Genomic DNA, 20,136 nt, shown 5'->3' with positions numbered 1-20,136 from the left:
TATGTAATTACTGAGTTGTGTCCATGAAGAATCAAATGGCGGATAAAAATATTGAAGTAATCCATAAGGTATAATAATATTTAACATTTAATGCAATAACTTTAATATCATATTTAGATTGATTTGTAAATGTTTTTTTAATTTGTATTAAAAAAACCATTCGCAGTTTCTTTTGGATCATAATTTTGAAAGTACTGCTGAAGCTTTAATTCAAGAAGCTTTAAAAATGGGCTTTCAAACTTTGAAACATAAATTAGGAAAAGTAATAGATCCCTATGTTCAACTAATGCTATGCTACAATATGGGAGATTATTCAACGTTTTTTCAAGTAAAAAAATACTTATGATCAATATTGAATACCTGTACCTAATATACTGTGATATATTTCTTTCTTTCTAGTTGTGGAGTAACTTGTTCTCCAATAGTATTAAACAATGTGAAGAATACAAAAAATTAACATTTTATTTGCATGTATACTTTGCTATACTACCTAAACGTAAATTACATGCTAATCAACATAAATATGGTAAAATAGGTAATGGTATATTATTATTCAATAATATATAATATTATACATAATTTGATTTATTATTCAATTGTTAAAAATTTTTGTTATGGATTAGCTCTACGATCAGAAACAAATACACTGAAATTGTCTTCAATAGAAAATGATCTTTTGGAAAAATGCAAAGAGGTAATTTGAATTTTTTAAAATGGAGAAATTATCTTCTGTATATATAGTGTTCTTAAATATTTTCTTATTATTTTTAAATGTTTAAGTTTAATGTTATTAATTTATATAATATAATTTATATAATAAATTATTCAATTATATTAATACTTTTTTATACATAAAATACTTCCGATAATTTAATAGTCCAAGAATATTATTAATAATAAACAGAACAATGCTGTTGAAATTGAAAAAAATAACAGCAATATGAAGCAATTACAAGATTATTTGGATGGAGATGGCAAAGAATTAGAATATGATACAGAATTACAGCCGTTTTATGCATTACCGTTTATAGAAGATTTGTATACAAATACTTGTTTCTCCAAAATGTTAGAACAACCTTGGGCCGATGAACTATTAAAAAATCTAGATTCGTTTATCACATGTCACAGACAAGTAAGCAAACTTGAACTGTACATTTATATATGTATAATACAAAAAAAATATTGTACAAAGATTATAAATATAAATATTGAATTTGTAGGATTTGAGCAATTTAGACAATATAAATTCCAACAAAACGCAATTGCAGAATTTAGTACAAGTTCATACCATGCCAGTAACAAAAACAATAGCTATGGAATCTGGTGTTGCACAAAGTAAAACTATAAAGAATAATATACCGATTGTGCCAAATGATAGAGATTTACCTATATTTCTAGATAACGACGATGAGGAGCAGTATTATTTTTCTAAAACAAGTTTGAAGTCAAAGTAAAATGTCTTTCCTCTGATATTTTAATAAAAACATTAGAAAATATCTGATTCGTATATTACTTACAGAAGCACACAAACGCATATTATTGGAAGTCAAATTATAATCAATAATTTGCGAGAAGATATAATAAATCCGGAAGAAAGTGTTAGCAATTTGTTAAAAATGCACAAGTCAGACAAAAGATTGATTCAATATGATCGTGAATTAGTAGTAACCAAATCTCGTTTGTGTAATATACATACAAATTATGAAAAATTAAAAGTGAGATTTCACAAGTTGCACGCGGATTATCATAAACTAATAGATGTTGCCAGCGAATTAACGATGGCATTGGAGAATTCAGTGAAAGGGCAAAATGTTGATATACAACGAACACTCGAGATTTGTATGAAGATATTTCCAGATTTATTTAATCAAAATATAAGAGAGACTTCGTATGTAAGTAAAAAAGGGACAAAGAAGAAAAAGCTCGTAGCGTATATTCTTCTAAACTTTTCTATAAATTTTTCATTTTTAATGTATACTTTTTCGATAGCCATCCTTGTTACAACTCGATCGTATTAACGTAAAAGCAATTACACTGCCTAAACTTGATGTCACAGCAGTACCAGTATCTCCCAAATTATTAGATTATAAAAAGATCAAATTACATCTAATTAGTGGAGATGTAAAGACAAAGTTGTTGCTGTTACAAGCATTGCGTTGGGTATTAAGATGATTAATAGCTTTACAATAGTGGTATAAGTAATCTTTAAAAAAAGCATATCTATATTTTTAGAAAATAACGCTCATGCAATCAGCAGAACAGGATGAAATCCTACACGAATATATAAGTCGTGATTTGTTGGGACTTCACGGACAGATTGCTAGTGACAATGGCAAGTCAATTCTACCATGTCTGTTGACAGCAGGAGAAGCTTACGCCAGGCATCTTTTGCAACAATTCACTGCGCGATTGCTAAACACCTTGGCATCCTTCAGATGCGGAAGAGATTATCTATCAGTTGGATCCTCTGTTATAAACGTGGTATGTTTTTACGTAAATTAACAGTATAATTACCCAATTACTGATTAAAACATAATGTCTATAGCCGGTATTTATAGTTCTTATTTTAAGACTATACTTAAGTAATGTCTTAAGACTACTAATATGGCTTTGTGATTGTCTTATGACTTAAGATTGTACTTAAGAAGATCTTAAAATAAAATTTAAAATATTTGAAGATGGCTTAAAGAGACAAAATATAAATAAAAAGGAACATATAGCCACGGAAGAAGTTTATACGAAAATCAATATATTTAAGTTATCATATAATAACGTAGATATTTCGATCAAGATTTGACCATCATCAGTCTAATATCTGTCTTTTAATTTACATTATTTATTCCGAATTACATTTGCGAGGATTTGTGTCACAAAATACGCAAAATAAGCGTTTGTTATTATAAAACGATTCTGATTCTCACGAATAATTATGTATTGTTTAAGTAATATTATTGAAAACGTATTTTCTTTCTTAATTTTAAATAGAATTTAGAAATTCCATATGTTTCACTCGAAATCGCACTTTGCTTCTTGTAATAAGCAATCCTAGACGTAACCAAAAATAGTTCATAAGTGTTTTAATATTGTTTAATTTCAATTTCTTGGACTTCAATTTTCACTTTGTTAACTCATACCATAATCCTCCTTTTTATTTATATCTTAAATATAAGTTCCGCCTGTGTGTACCACTCTATATTATTTTATCGTATAACACATAACAGTTTCATTGTTAAGGAAACGAAATTATACATAGATGTTACGTTATTTTTTGTCGACTAGACATATTGTTCTTGTAATCATTTAGAACATCAAAACCAAACGAGTTTTAATATATTTATCAAAAATTACCAAAGACGATTATAAAATAATTGTGATTGATAGTATTAATAAAAATTATAGCATTAATAAAAATTACAATCGATATTCAGACCTTTGCTTGTCTCGACAATAATTACGCTGACGGAGTGGATCCTTTTGCTTGTGACATGATGGTGGCGATGTTACAAAAACTATCTTTACGTAGACAACAACGAATATATATGATAGAGAGTGGATTACTGGAATGGTTGATTAATCATCTACACGATAAATGTCGCATCATAAGTTTATATAGGCTCGAATACGCTACTGCACTTTTAATGAATTTGTCATTGCATCGGCTAGCACAAGCCAGAGCGTCCAAAATATCTTCATTACTCATGTCTACCTTGATCGTTCTTCTCTCAATAAATTATACATCTGTGAGTAAAATTACGCATTTAATAAAATTATTCCAGAAAAGAAAAATTTTATCTAGAAAATTTAATGCAAGAGATGTCTTTAAAGGAATTTTTCATATCATTTATTAGTCATTACCGTACATCAATGGAGCGCTAAACAATTTTTTGAACAATCCCGTAATCAACGAGGAAGCAAAAAAAATTAAGCGTTCGAATATATCAGAATATCTTGGTAATAATCAGAAATCTGCGGAAATAAGGTACATTATTCACATAAAATAAAATGAAAGTTCTAATTCTAAGGATAGCAATTTCCGCATTAAATATATAAAATATATTATAAATATACATTTAGATTTATAATTTAGTAGATTTATAATTTATATTTTTATCGAAATTTTCACTTTGATATTTAGAACATTCATATTCGTAAAAACGATTAAAAAAGTAATAAAACTTTTTCTATCTCTTAAACGATAATAATTTTGGCATAATAGAAAGCATTTAGATCATGTATTGAGGATACAAAGATGTGAAAATATTAACACACCGCAGAACGATGAAACCGGGGATGATGACAACGTAAGTAAGAAATGCAAATACGAAAATATCATATGAATGATACTGAATACCAAATAAATTTGGATATCTAACATTTTCATAGGAAGACTTGGATGTGTTAGAAAGTGAATTAGACGAAAACGATCCATTGCAAAATTATATTGGCGAATTGAATGGAGAAACGTTGCTTGCAATGTGTTACAGTATTTCTTCGAAAATTTCTCAAGAGACTGTAAATACGGATACGACTCTGCAGCAAATATCTACGCTGAATTCTATCGATTTTTATGGCAATCAACACAAGAACCATGTCTGTAATAAACATCCATCATATCCTACGCTAAGGTACAAAATATACAAAAAATATACATATACATATACAAAATCTAATTATAGCTACTTTTTACATAAAGAAAACGGCCAAATTAGTCTTGACTTATGTTTAACAATATATCATTATATAGAATTACGTATGCCTAACTGCTAATTTAATATAATAATAATATATATGATAGGTATAATACCAAGACGGAAAAAAAATATTACCGAAAGAAAGTTATATTAAACAAGCAATCTTCGCTAAACTATCAGATTTGTCAAATTTCTCTTTGAAGGTATAATATCTAAAATAGATTCACAATATTGACTTAATTTCTACATTTTTATTTATGTGATAATGTTGGTAACACTTTTAAGGAACAGCAAATTGTCACAAATGGCACGAAAAAATCGTTTTCTACACATAAAGTTCAAAATTGCAAAAACATTACAAAAAAGTTCGTCGATACCAAATCTTCTTTAATTATGAGATATAATAACCAACCATGTGAAAAACAAGAGAGAAATGTAAATGTATTAAAAAATATAATTTGGCCAGCAAATGCAATCAAAAAGAACAATCATTATGAATTTGATTACGATAACCAATTTAGAACAAAAGTAAATTCAAAGTTTAGAAATAATAATAATATACAATATCACTCCAAGTCATGTAGATTAGAAGATAAGATTAATGCAGGAAAATTGTATGACGAGAAATTCAGAAAAACAAAATTAGAAAAATTACCTTTAGAAATGATGAAATCTTTTAAGCGAAATTTTACTGGAAGAACAATACCCAACGATACAATATATTTATACGAAAATCGGACTTCTAAGTGCGTTATTAATTAATTAAAGAATAATTTAAACGCGCAATTTAAACGCAAAAATAATTAAGTAAAATATATAATATAATCGTTAATTTATTTTGTAATTAATCTTGCAATTAAATTTTTATATAGCTATCTGTAGTTCATTAGTTAACAGATATTGATTTACAGGGATAGCAGTGAAACTGCGGTAACATCTTCTACAATTCTTGTACCCGATCGTGAAAATGGCCAAGCGGGTATGTATACTTCACATTATTAACTATTGTTTGAATAGTAGTATATTCAGTACATTCCTATTGTCGTTTGAAACTGATTTCGAAATTACGAACTTGGCACATTAAGAAAATAATTCACAAACAACATTCAGTGAAAGCTTTACAACTTTCCCTATATACGTAGAATCTTAAGAAAATTGGAGCACGTAACGAAAGTGATAGAAACTCAGATAAATATTAACCAGTTAGATGACACATTTCAAAATTGTTGGAACTATTTAAAAAACATCTTGTGTCGAAATGACAGTTTAGAATACATCATATCATTTGTTATGAATTTAATCCATATTTTTCCTGTAAATTTATATACATTAAGAGATAAAAATAATTAGAGAAAAATAAAATAATTTTTGTATTATATATCAATTATAATTTTAGTAAAATTTTTTAATCTAATTTTTACAGAAATTCAAGAGAAATTTAGTAGTATAGCATCGCTGTGAGTAAGAGATTTTACGCAATCATTACAGTTGTGGTGCACCTCTCACAACTTTTGAATATTTATTTTTCAAGCACGTATTTTTTGTATTATTTATACGTTTTGTATATAACATTTTTATTATATAGCAATTTATATATTTTTATAAATGAATTTATTAAATAAATTATATTAGATTTATTATTTGTTAAAAATGCTTCTGCTTATTCGCACCTATTATAAATAAATCTATTTAGTAATAGCATTATTTATAGGAATAGTAATAACTGTAACAGCAATATAATTAACAATACTTCATGGAAAAATGATCCAGAACTTGCTAAAGAAGAAGAGGCATTTTTAGCCAAGCCTAAATTATCAAGAACTCCTCCATGAACATTTCAACATCGCAAAGTTTAGACGTTAAATATTATATAATTTTATTATATCAAAATTGTAGAATTGGATATGTATGGTACAATATTTTTGTTATATCAATTCTTACGTATATTCATCATAAATAATGAACAAATATGATTTTCAGATATTTAAACATAAATACATATAGATCTTATATGTGTTTATTTGCTTTAAAATAATAAATTGATTAATAATATTAAATAGATATTATCATTTATACTATCTAAGGAACTTGATAAGTATTTATCTTTTATACTAATTAATTGGTTCTATGAAAAAAAAAGACACAGGAGAAGGAATCTTGAAAACAAAATATCAAGAACAATTCATTAATATTAAATATATGACATAATACTTATAAACTTCTTCAAGTATTTATCCTATATGAGAAATTGAATAGGAAATATAAAAATATAAATAACCATTTGGTTATTTACGAAAGATGGACAGATACTTTTATTCTGAATAATGCATTGAAGAAATCCTTATTAAAATACTTATAAAATAAATATATATATATATATATATATACAAATATCTTAAATTAATGTGTATTGTATTCTCTAAATATGATCTTAAATCAAAAATTAATTAAGGATGTTATTAAATCAAAGTTGCAGACTTTTTTTTGCACAAATATAGGACTGATCATTCTGTATCGTCTGGGTACAGTGGGACCGTCATTATAATTATTACTGCCAGTGTATCCATCAAAATTCGACGAAGCAGAGAAACCATTTACAAAACCACTCTTACTCCTGTAACCACCGTTGCTGCCAGCGTAAAGCGGGTCCTCGGAATAAACACGACCGGCAATATAATTTGGTTTATTGTTCTTAATTATAATAACTTTCCCACCACCCTTACTATAAGGCGTGTAATAACCATCGCGTTCTCTCGACACGTAAGTTACACTGCTATTCGGAGTGTAACGAGATAATTTGTAGCCGTATTTATTCAATTTTCCCGAAGAATAGGTACCGTGTGGTTGGGAAAAGTGACTGCTCAACCCGGAATCTCCTGATATGAACGACGATACGTCGCGATTGAAGCTCACGTGCCCAGGATTTCCTCGCGTATAACGTGTCCCGGATGGAATCAAGTAAATGCCGCTGTTGTGCTTATTGCCTCCTTTCAAGTTCAATGGGTCGTTTTTCTGCTTTCCAAACGAGTACTCGCTAGTCAAACCGCCTGGCGAATAAGGCGAGTAAATGTGATCACTTTCGGAATAGCTTGAAGAGCCAGATGAATCGAGATATCCCTGTATGCCGTTATCAGTAGAACTTTCAGGATAATTGTCTGATATCTGGGTTGGCCTGGAGTATCCAGAATAAGTGGGTATTCTTTTATTGCTACTGCTGCTGCTACTGCTGCTGCTGCTGCTACTACTAGCCGCATATTGACCAAAATCAGAGTCTTTGTGAGTCGAATCGCTTGCAAACGCATTAAAAATCGATTCCTCGTTATTATTAGCATCAATATGTCCTCTGAGTGGTGAAGACGTTGGATAAATGGGTTTAGTGTAAGATTCACTAGCAGAATTCTCATAAGTATTGGAATATCCTGCATATTCATTTCCTTGATCGTTCGCGGAATATCCGTTATAACTGTTTCCTACGTCATTTCCTCCGATACTACTTTGATGTCCCTGATTACCGATGTTAATTAACGAGTGAGCGCTGACATGATTGGGTAATTTGTGATTGTCTCCAGTAAAAGCACCATAAAAGCTTCCACCGTTTCGATAGCTATCCTTAGATCCCAAGTATCCATTACTAGTAACGGTGTTACTGTAATCGTACCCATTGCTACCGCTAGTAAAAGAGTAGCCTACAAAATAAAATGGGTAAAGATTGAAGTCAATTTATTTCTAATTGAAGATTTCAATATATTGAAGATTTCAATATATTACTAATGTTCTCAGCGAACACCAACTAACAATAATAGAATAGAATATTTTATTCGCTTCAGCGTACAACTAACAGTAATATAATAGTTATAGTTAGTTTCCCATTCAACAATATCACATTATAATATAATTAATAACATGTAGCTTATGTACATGTAACAGTTATATTGTTGAATTAGAAATGATGATGACAGTTATGTTATTGTTAGTTGATGTTTGCCAGGAAGTACTGTGATTAATCTTACAATTAAACAGGGTCGGGAAGAACGAGTTACTTGTAACATCGTTATTGTTATGATTACTTTTTTAAGACAATGGTTGTTATTTTTTTTTCTATCTATAATAGTAAAATGTAACGTCGTTATATTTTACAGTGAATTCAACCGTTACTTTTATCCTTTATAACTTTAATTTCCTGTTATCTTTTTAATGCCTATTCAATATATTATTTTTGATTGAATAGAAATTTAAATATTGAAAAATATTTTGTTTAAATCTTAGGCTGCATTCCAATAAGTTAATATTAAAAATATACATATAATGTGTACTATTATTATAAATTTTTAATAAAATTTGCGTTTATGAAGCGCTTATGAAGCGTTTTATGAATGTAAATTCTTAAAAATAAATATATAATCAATAATAAAAATATAAATATGAAGAATTATAGACAATTTATATATATATTACATAAGTTTAATATAAAGAAAAACTTACTATATATATAAAAATTGGCTTAGAGTTCTTTTTTAATATTGATTATTAAATAATATAAATTTTCAAATTCAATATCTAACTTTACATAACGAATTACTTTCTAAGTAATAATAATGATAATATTGTATTACTTTTTATAAAAAATAACGTATTATATTGTGTTACTTTATAAAAATAACGTATTAAAACGATATTATCGATAATTTATGTTTATAAAATAATGTTCTCAACTCTAATTTTAGTACGCATATAAGATTTTTACGGAAATACAGAAATACAGAAAGCAACATAATAGCAATACATACTGTTCAGAGGCGGTTCTGCATTCGCAGCTATCATACAATAACAAATTACTGCGCTCTGAAAAGATAATTATAATGAGAAACTAATCAATATGTCACCTAATGTAAAATTAAAAGAATATTGCGGCTATAATCACAAATTATTCCAATAATTTAAATCAAAATTTCTTTCAGAAAAAAAAGTAATATGCATAATTTTAAAATTGTGATAATATATCAAAATTTCATTCAAAATATCTCCTCTAAACAAAATATACTTATAATAAGAGTATATTATGTAAATCTGAAAAATTAATTAAATATAATTATACAAGAAAAATAGAGTATTTTTATTTGTTCCATTTTTATGTATTTTTAAATACTGACAAATGACATTTAATACGCGCAATATTAAACATAAAAAGATATTATACATACTGTGTTTAAATATTATAATCACTAATTGTTTCAAATATTTTAAAATCATTTATTTTAAATTCATATAATATATATATATAATAATATATAATTCCGCAAATCCATCATAAGTTCATCACAAGCATCATTTATTTAAAATGTATTCTGCACTCTGCTAAAGTTTAATATTTAACAATCAAGAGCATTAAATTAAAAAAAATTTGATTTGCTTATTACATGTGTAAAGTCGTTTCTTTGATGAAATTTTATAATATTCTTTAAAAGAAAAGAAATTCTTGTTTTGAATGCACAATAATGAGTTTTTTGAAATTTAAGGAAGTATATTTTAAGACTATTATAAAGAAAACATTATTTGTTAAATAATTTTTTTTATTAAAAAAAAAAGATAAATCTAAGTAATCACTTTTCTTAGCAACTATTTTTCTGTACACGAGATATAAATGTGCTAAACTTTGCTATCCGAAATATTCAGACGTCACTTGTAAATTAAACTTGTGTCTACTTACTAGCAACATACTGACTCTCGTCACGTTTCAATAGTAACTCAATGTCAAACAAGTAAGAACTAAACACCTTTCTGGTGTCTACTAAAATGAAACTACACACATATTGGCTGGCAAAAGCGCTGTTTTCTGTTTTATACCCCCAGCATCCCACTCCCTCTTTATGAAAAGGTAAAAGCGATCTCGATGCGCACATACTGATGTGACATTGGTCGGGATCCGACCATACAGAGCAGAGAGAAACGAGTCAACCTGATTTAGCTCTTCGCTTTTACAGGGAAAGCAACGGGTCACTTCTCTGTGCAACTGCATGAACTGTAAGGTGCAGTATTATCCACCTACATACCTAATGCACGAAGGCTGCATGAAATAAATCTAGGAAGGACTGTCTTTCCGCCTTTGCCCTATTGCAATAATCAGCTGTATTATAATACTTTTTACATCACTATGATTATACGACCTAGTAATGAGTAAGTCAATCTTATAACAGTCTATAAAAATATCTCCTCAGTTAAAACATTCACGGTACAATATTGAAATGCATAATTTACGTGATTTATAGTATTATCAATCTGCTATGCATTTGCAAGTTAGTCATTAACGAAATTAACTCTCAACAAGTACCTATTATATTATTTCCTCAATGTAGCATAGAAAATATTAGATGCTAATCAATAAACTGTAAAAAAGTATAAGAAAGCATAATCAAAATTATTCACATACATATTTTCAAATAATTTTTTAAATATTATATCACAGATATAATTCTATTTCATTTGATGCCAAATAAAGTCAATTAAATTTAGCTGAGAAGTAATACCGAGGTAATACCGTATAAAACTGTTATTAATTACTATATCAGAAATGATTTCAATTTCAATAATATAGCAATGCATATTTATAATTTCCTAGTTGAATATAAAAATTTCATCTATATATGATTATTCACATATTTGTATTCTAATTAACCGTAAGCTTATCACATTATTGATTTGATTTAATCTGGATATGTAGATATACACTTTTATGGAAATTTTTGAGTTGAACTAATTGAAATTCCGATCGAAGGATATTTTAAACATATTTTAAATACGTACGTACTAAGTGTGTCTTGCTTGAATAGTAAATGTTGCTATGTGAAAAAGAAAGTTTTTTTGCCATTCCCTTAAATATAGCAAATCTAATGTGAGAACCTTATTTCTCACGGTTTAAAACTTTTACTGTAGAAAGCGTACATTTCCACTCACAAACATTTAATTTTCTTTTTATTATTATTTACAACAAATTACATATCAATCTTTTATATTTAATTTTGTATTTGTGTTTATCACAGATATTGTAAATCATTATTCTATAAAAGTATAGGGTTTATGATCTTAAAACAAATAAAATAAAATAAAATTTAATGACAACGTTTAGCATAAAAAGCAACTTTGCAACTGTTATTCTTTAATATGATTGGTTTATACATTTAGATCTAATAAAAAACTAAGGGCAATTACATTAAAGAGAATTACAACATTGCATTTTCTGAATGGAGATAATATCGATATTATCTCCGGTAAAGTACTGGTAAATGTATTAATAAATGGCAAACTAAAAGAGTACATTAGAAATAAATCTCGCTTGAAACAATTCGCGTGTGTATAAATGTACCAGATGTATTCGCAGCGTTTCAAGTTTGTGCAGCCGGCTTGAAAGTTCGTAAACGAAGCAGAAAAAATTACAATTCTTTGCCACTTATTCACGGAAGTCAGAATAGTACGTATACGTTTAAGTACACCTGTACAACGTTTACAGTTTTGCTCGTTGTCCTTTTTAATGCTTTCTACTTTCCGCGCACGCACGAGCGTTCGCATGTATTCATTCAAGCACACTGATCCAAAGTTAATCAGATGTATTTCAATAGGTACTTGAACGACAATAACCCCGGCAGTTGAATGTAAATGTCAATGTCTCTATTGTTTTGCATGCGTACTATGCAACGTTAGTACGCGAATAATGTTTGATATAAAATGTGTTTTTTTTTTAAACAATTCTATGTGTAAATGTGCATCACGTTCAATATATATATGTGTATTGCTATTAATTCATTTGTAACATAAAAAGAAAGAAAATATGTACATGATATTAACATTAATATGTAGAACGAAATTGAATTTTTTTTCTAATTTCATTTAAATTTATTATTTAAGTATATGAAATTAAAATAACTTTAGACGATTTATAATTTGACCTAGAATTCCAGATGAAATTCTATATCTTATAAACGTACATAAATATTCATAAATATGTATATACATATATGAAATATGTCCATCCTTCTTCTTTTTTAAAATTTAAAGGGATAATTTTTGCATTGTTCGTTTTAGAAAAAAATTAAATTTGAAAAAATATTAAAAAATTGCTCATACACAATTATGCATAATTTTATATATAATTATACATAAGTAATTTTTTACATTTCTTCAAACTTGATTTTTTTTTAAAACAAATAGTATGAAAATTGTTTTTTTAATTATTCTTTTATGTTTTCACATTGCTATTATTATTTCCATTACACTAAAAAGTAATTTTACAAAAGAAAGAGGGCTATATGGATATATGGATATATAATTATACATGTTTATGAATATTTAAATATTTATGTATATTTATACATATTTATACATATTCATGTACGAAAAATTGTTTACCGGAATATTTATAATTTTATATGTTATTTAATATAAAAAATGCAAAAAATTAAAGAATCAAAATACACATATAATATATGCATTCTGTACACTAAGATGCATACGTGCAAGAAAAACATGATGTATCAATTTATAAATAAATAATTTATAAAGACTATTCTCAAAAATTTAATGCAAAAATATAGATCTAAAGTGAGCAATTATATACATTTGATAAAAGTTAAAAGCAGTTGTTTTAATTGATTTAATTATAATTACGTATTGTTATATATTTATTGTTTTATATATACATTGAAATTGCGTTTTCCATAATTAAAAATTGAATAATTTATAATAACATCGAGTTAGTAATCACCGTGTAAGTATCCGTGCACGTCATAGTGTACAGAAAGTAAAATCTGAATGGAAAGTCGAACGCAATTAATTCCGAGCATGAAACTCTCTTTAAAACCAATGCAAGTAAAATCTTGACCTTCGAGAAAAAGTAGCTGATGCGATCGTATCTTCAAGCCAATTATGTATGTCATGCAACATCCTGAAAACAAACTATAGAAGTCTGTCATTCTGAATTTAACTTGGCGCGCGATATATCGCAAACCCGAAGACATTTTATTTTAAGCAGAATATTACATCAATACCATCGATAATCTAATATCATAAACTGATATCTTTAATATCATAATAATTAATAATTAATGTATCACCGAGCCTTTGCGATGATATATGTGACAAGAGTAATCAATATTTTGCAGCAAAGAGCGAAAACTACTGATGCTAATCGCTGGGAACATCGAGATGAAAGTATCGATACGTCGACAAAATCGCGACGTTATTGGCATTCCAACGATTCCAACTTCCAGTAACATTCCCACAACCCAAAATCCAACGGCAATAGTAATTAGGTAGTGGGATGTCCATCCGTATAAAAAATGTGAGTATTATGAGTGCAAAATCACAGAACTCGCGATTTGCGACGCGATCATCGCATGATCTTTTCGATTGGATATAATCGCTTTCTCGTTTATTCTTCTGCTTCATATCACATCGCAAGTATTCCCGATGATGATATTTATTATAGCCAGAGCTGTCATGCCTATCAGTAAGTCGCAGATGTATAGATTTTGCCAGATTTTGCATTCGAGACAGCGAGTGACTGAGCCAACTGACATTTCGACATGCACGTGCTCGGTTGCATCATCTGCATAATTTCGGACACAGTGTTATGACACGTCGCATCGACTTGACACACACACACATACATTCCTAAAATGTAGAAGTTCACGACCGCATGAATATGCTATTGCATCTTTTATATTACACGATTTATACTAGTTTCCTATACTTTCATAAGACGATTATTTTTACGGAACTAAGTCTTTCGAAGGGAATAGATGAGAGAGCAATCATAAAAAATTACACTACATTTATGACACAGTAATCATTGATAGCAAACAATATGTTTGTACATGGAATTTTAACATAATTATTTATTTTAAGTGAAACCAATTGAGATAATGAGAGATAACGGTTCATCAGAGAGGTGGACAACACAGCACCATGGGAATATAAACTGCAGTGTATGACTAGCATGAATCATTTTGATATTGGTTCTTGTGTACATTTGAAGAAATTTAGCTTTTCAAAAAATGAGTCCAAGTGAGTTCCATTATAAATTATGTTTCATAATTATTTAAGACTTCATAACAGAAGAATAATAGTTCCTTGACCAATCATACTGATTGACAATTCTTTCCTAGTCAGAATTACAACTGCGGACAGTCTCGACTATCGTTACATACCCATCACAAAAAACAGCGTTAGTTTAGGCATTAAAGCTAGCCACGATGCAAGGATTGCCTTACGGACACATCTTGGTGGTGACTCCAATGTATATGAGGTAATGCTACCTTGCAATAATTTGTAAGATTTATGTGCTTTACATATCACTTTACATAAAATAATTGTTTAAAGAATAAAAATATTTTTCTATTACATAATATTAATTTGGCATTATCTTAGATTATTATTGGAGGATGGGGAAATACTATGTCAGCGATAAAAAGAAATAATATAGAACCAGATGTGGCAGAAGCAGACACTAGGGACATTCTGAATCCTGATGAGATATGTGATATTTTCATACAGTAAGGAAATTATACATTTTATTTTAAGATGAATTTAGATACACTGTATATATTTCTTGCTTCTATTCTATAGATGGTCTTGTGATGGACTATTAAGTGTTAGCCGTGAGGATGATTTTGACATGCCATTCATGTCTTATAAAGACAGAAGCCCATTTGTCATAAATTATATAGGAGTTAGTACTGCTTGGGGTGCAACCGGAGAATGGATAATTGAAGGTACATCAATAGAATTCATGATAAAATCACTGTAGAATTTGTTTATCTTTTAAGATTGAAAAATTCCTGAAACTGTAATATAATAAAATTGTAATGTGCATTGATGTCCTATATGGATTAATCCAAATAAAAATATATGAAAAAAAATGTGAAAGAAACGCAATAATTTTTTAACTCATTCTACCAGAATGCCAGTTTACATCTCCTGCTATCAGACAGCAACTGATGGACACGTGCCACTTCTGGGTGGATTTCAGTGAAGCATTTGGACTACCTCGCAACGCAGTGATGGCTTCTGAGGATGGTTTGTACATCGGTAGAGCACATCATCAAGGCACGGTGACTCCAGGTGGAATTCGTGACAACGTCTGCACAATCGCATGGGGCGGAAATGGCCATGAGAAACGAGAGTTCCAGGTGTTATGTGGCAAGGATGTGAATTGGGTAAAATCTTGGGAGGGTAGTGTGCCTCTACATGCTCTACCTGCCGGTGAAACCGAGGATGGTTATGCTTTATTCGTAGGCAGAGTATTGCACGAAGGAATTTACCACATTGGCAAGATACAACCGAATCATCAAGTATGTTATATACCGTTGAATGGTCAAGAAATGCCCTATCTGGAGTACGAGACTTTGATCATTCATGACAACTACGGGGTCGAGTGTATCGGAAGGTAAAGTGACGAACGGCTTAGAGACAGAATGTATTTATTTTTTCACGAGACGAAATTTTCCACATGCTAAATGTTAAATGCGATTGATCATCTATAAAATTTCAATTGGAGTTATTTATATGTATTTATATACACATCAGTTATTTATAATAATTCAAAATTATAATTTATAGCATCTTTTATAAATATAATAAAATATTATGAATATGATAGTACTTAACCTTTTCTCTAAAGTTTGTAAAGTGGATTTTCAAAACGTATAGAAAGATAGTTGAATTTGAATCCAGTCTTTTTTATCTAATCAATTTATGAAATGGATAAGAAAAGTAAATAGTAATATATTCTTCTGTTTATTTAGAGATGAAAAAAATACAATAAAGTTACTGGATCTTAAATAATTGCAGTAAAATGTAAAAAGGCAGTAACTAACGAAGCTTTAAATAGTTTAAATAATGACACATCCATCCTGACTTTACCATTAGAAGGTTAATATCACTACACTGAGACAGATATCAATTTTTTATAGTAATTTCTTTCAAGTCAATTAAAGTCAACTAAAAAAAATTTTTTAATATTTTTTTCGAAAATTTACTTTTCTATATTACTTTTCTCTATAAAATTAATCTAGTTTATATACTCCAATTGAAATAATAAAAGGATTAAATCAACTTAAAAGATAAATTAATAGTGAATCATGAAATTGATCAAAATTAAAAGAAATCATAAGCGTATTTATTTGCCAATAAGTACGTTTTTATCGATTTCTTTTAATTCTTAACAATTCGATTTTTAATATAATTTGTATGCGATTGTAAGATAGTTATATATTGACCTCAACATGAATTAATTGTAGTTTGTTACGATGAGCGCAATTCAAAGACATATTTTTTTATGAATATCATATGGAAAATTATTATCACACATGGTATTGATTATTCCATTCTTATATAAATATATATAATACACAAACAGGCTAATATATTCAAACCCGATATTATTTAACAGACTTTAATTAGCAGATGTAAATGGTTATTGAACGATACTTACAATTAGTTATTAAAAACAATTAGTTATTAAAAACAATTAGTTATTAAACAATTAGTTAAAAATTATTTAGCTAAGGATGGAAAAAGATCACAGGTAAAAATCGTAGTTATCGTATTGTCAGACTATATATATATTATAATATATATTATATATTTATATAATATATAATATATATTATAATAAGTAGAGTCCGACCGAATATTTTGATCTCCGGCCGAAACTAAAAATTTGGTTGTCATTTAATTTTGGCCGAAAACGAAACCGAAACTTGGATAAGTCTTACTAAAAAAAAGAGAAAGAGAGAGAGAGAGAGAAGCTAACGGAGTCACATGTTTTCGGTCGAAATAAAAATCGACATTTTTGGATTAATTTTACAGAGATCGTATAATTTTCAGAATCCTTTAAAAAACAAGATTTATTAAAATGTCTAAAATAATATAATAACTAAAATAATATAATAATATTGTATCTCTCATTGTATCCTCAACTTTTAAAGAAATCAAATCAGTTATTATTAGGATCACATCAAATTTATACTCAAATGTCTTAAGCTTAATCAACGAGTTAATAATTAAAATTAAACAATTGCTTCTTGAACGCTCGGTTCAACTTGTACAGTTTTGGTTTACCCACCGAAATTTTTTTTAAATTTCGGCCGAAATCGAAATCAAACCAAAATCTTTACCGAAATTGATCGAAACCAAAACCGAAATTTCGATCGAACTCTAATAATAAGTAATACCATTGAATTATCGCAAAATTTACTTTTTTAGATATATAAAAGTAAGAAGAAATATTTATCAGTTTAAAGAAATATTTATCAGTTATTCTGAAAATATTTAAATCATATTTATAAATTCTTTAATTATAAGAGAAAGGAAAGCTGTATTATATTTATTTAATTTAATAACTACTCAGGGTTTTACAATTAATCCATAAATGATGGCCAATTTAAGACATAAAATAGAATTCTAATATTTTATCTGTAATATATATATATATATATATATATATATATATATATATATATTGTGATATGATAATAAAAGAATTAACAACGGAACGACACGAACTAAAAGAAATATTCATGTTGATCTAAAGTAATTCAATTAGCAAGTAGTTCTATATAGTATCAGGTAGTAAATATTTCTTTTTGCTCTAAGCATTTATTCTTTTTTATTATACACAAACATTCAGATATTATATAAGATGTATACGTTATTACGAGCAAGGCTGCACAAATCTATCTATGATTTTTATTAATTGACAGTACTATTTTAATAAGAGCATAATTCTACTTTCTTATCTCTGTTATTTGTACAAAAATATATATAGCTTGTAATATAACAAATGTAATTAATGACGCGATGTAAATTTTTTGAAGCATGTAACGCGATGATTGTACTATAATTATATAATTGATAGTGTAGGGAATACACATGTGTAATAAGTTTATAGAAATTTGGGATATAAGTAGTTTCTGTCAGCCGCGATTTAATTGCAATTGTCCACTGCCAATCACAGCGACTTTCACTAGGAAGTTTTTTTTTAGCGCTGTGATTAGCTGATGTCCAATTGAACATGTGCAATTAATATTACACTCGTTTGTCTTTTAGTGAATTCGGCAGACTGTACTAGTGCATACTAAGTGCAAACGGTGCAAACTTTTTCAATGCCATGCATTCGGCTTGTACACACTGTATCAGTGCGTTCAGATTGTATTCGGCAAATGATAACTGATCCAGTGTAGTGCTGAATTTATATTTGGACCAATCGAATGAACAAATTCAAGAAATTTTGCACTGACGTTTCTAACAGTGTAGTTTGGCACCAAAGTGGTTCTGCATCATGTCAGAGCAACATCAAAGCAGAGTCAGTGCCGAATTCGCCATTTTATATAATTGAAAAATTATAGGAGACAGATGCGCGAATATGTAGCTTTAAACTTTCTTCAAACGCTTAAAAGATGAGAGAAATCCTTTAATGGATAAAAAGTCTTTCCATATTAATCGCGGTTGTTATATATTAGAATATTTGACATAACATAACATTTGTTGTACATCTTAAAAACGATAGAAATCAAGATATTGAAGTTAAAAACATTTTAAAGACAAAAATGTTTTTAAAAAAAATGATGCAAGTTAATTTCTCTCTAGATGGAAATATCTTTTTAAGATACCAGATTCTGTATAATCTGTATGTATATACTATCGCCGGTTCGCGTAAAAGAAGCGTCCGTGTCTCGCGTCATGCTTAACGCCGAGACATTACCAGTGTCTCCAGATAATATATGTATATTACACATACGCAATAACGCTTTTTAGGCTTTCACAGCTGTCATCTTTAAAAATACCAGAAGGTTTGCGGATTATCGTCGTGTTTTTGTCTATTATTAATATCAATGTTTCGTGAATCTTTTCGTTCATTTTATCAGGGAGAGGAGCATACTGAGCTGCTCCTCCAGGAAACTCCCTTTATGTAAATAGGCAGTAATGGACAAAAACACGGCGTTAATCCGCAAACCTGGTACTTTTATAACATATGCAATAATGTTATAATATTTTGTTACTATGTTATAGTATTTTGTTGCACAATGTAAGTATTATGTTCTCTCAATATATTGCAATACAGCACACCCAATTATACTAGTATATTATATAATTAAACCCAATATCTCAATTATTTCTATATGTAAATGAGAGATATATATAAATGCTGCTGCATATTTATCATCATAATCATAAATTATATATCATTATATAGATCAGCGGAATATCTAATTAGACGAATTTTTTATATTTTTATATTTAATGCAAATTAAAATTGTGCTACAAATAATAATTGGTAAACAAAATAATTAAATAAATGGCAGTAAAAGAAAATCAAAATGCTTTTACAAAAATTACTTTTATCCAATTAAATGGAATTCTGGATTATACATATATATATATATATATATAT

The 20,136-nt window shown here is 28.3% G+C and overlaps 3 protein-coding genes across 3 annotated transcripts; 2 read left to right on the top strand and 1 right to left on the bottom strand.

Annotated features, from left to right (window-relative positions):
* The first annotated feature begins 35 nt into the window (after nt 1-35).
* On the top strand, nt 36-6,523 carry LOC105626440 (lisH domain-containing protein ARMC9-like). Its single transcript, XM_012207741.1, has 16 exons — nt 36-68; nt 167-328; nt 400-541; nt 624-694; nt 905-1,132; nt 1,221-1,450; nt 1,520-1,892; nt 1,990-2,160; nt 2,233-2,481; nt 3,429-3,740; nt 3,849-3,979; nt 4,217-4,301; nt 4,384-4,625; nt 5,603-5,670; nt 6,115-6,148; nt 6,403-6,523. The coding sequence occupies exons 1-16, from the start codon at nt 36-38 to the stop codon at nt 6,521-6,523; spliced, it is 2,652 nt and encodes an 883-aa protein (XP_012063131.1).
* Nucleotides 6,524-7,127: 604 nt separating this feature from the next.
* Nucleotides 7,128-9,512, bottom strand: LOC105626628 (uncharacterized protein DDB_G0271670-like). The gene is made up of 2 exons (XM_012207921.1): nt 9,479-9,512; nt 7,128-8,377 (listed from the first exon to the last, which is right to left on the bottom strand). The coding sequence occupies exons 1-2, from the start codon at nt 9,510-9,512 to the stop codon at nt 7,128-7,130; spliced, it is 1,284 nt and encodes a 427-aa protein (XP_012063311.1).
* A 5,225-nt stretch (nt 9,513-14,737) lies between these two features.
* On the top strand, nt 14,738-16,132 carry LOC105626439 (C3 and PZP-like alpha-2-macroglobulin domain-containing protein 8). Its single transcript, XM_012207740.1, has 5 exons — nt 14,738-14,747; nt 14,849-14,988; nt 15,111-15,235; nt 15,309-15,454; nt 15,642-16,132. The coding sequence occupies exons 1-5, from the start codon at nt 14,738-14,740 to the stop codon at nt 16,130-16,132; spliced, it is 912 nt and encodes a 303-aa protein (XP_012063130.1).
* The last annotated feature ends 4,004 nt before the right edge of the window (nt 16,133-20,136 follow it).

This window comes from Atta cephalotes (genome assembly GCF_000143395.1).
Source record: "Atta cephalotes unplaced genomic scaffold scaffold00005, whole genome shotgun sequence".
Lineage (NCBI taxonomy): Eukaryota > Metazoa > Arthropoda > Insecta > Hymenoptera > Formicidae > Atta > Atta cephalotes.
The sequence above is the reverse complement of the archived record's forward strand: the minus strand, read 5'-3'. Positions and strand labels throughout refer to the sequence as shown.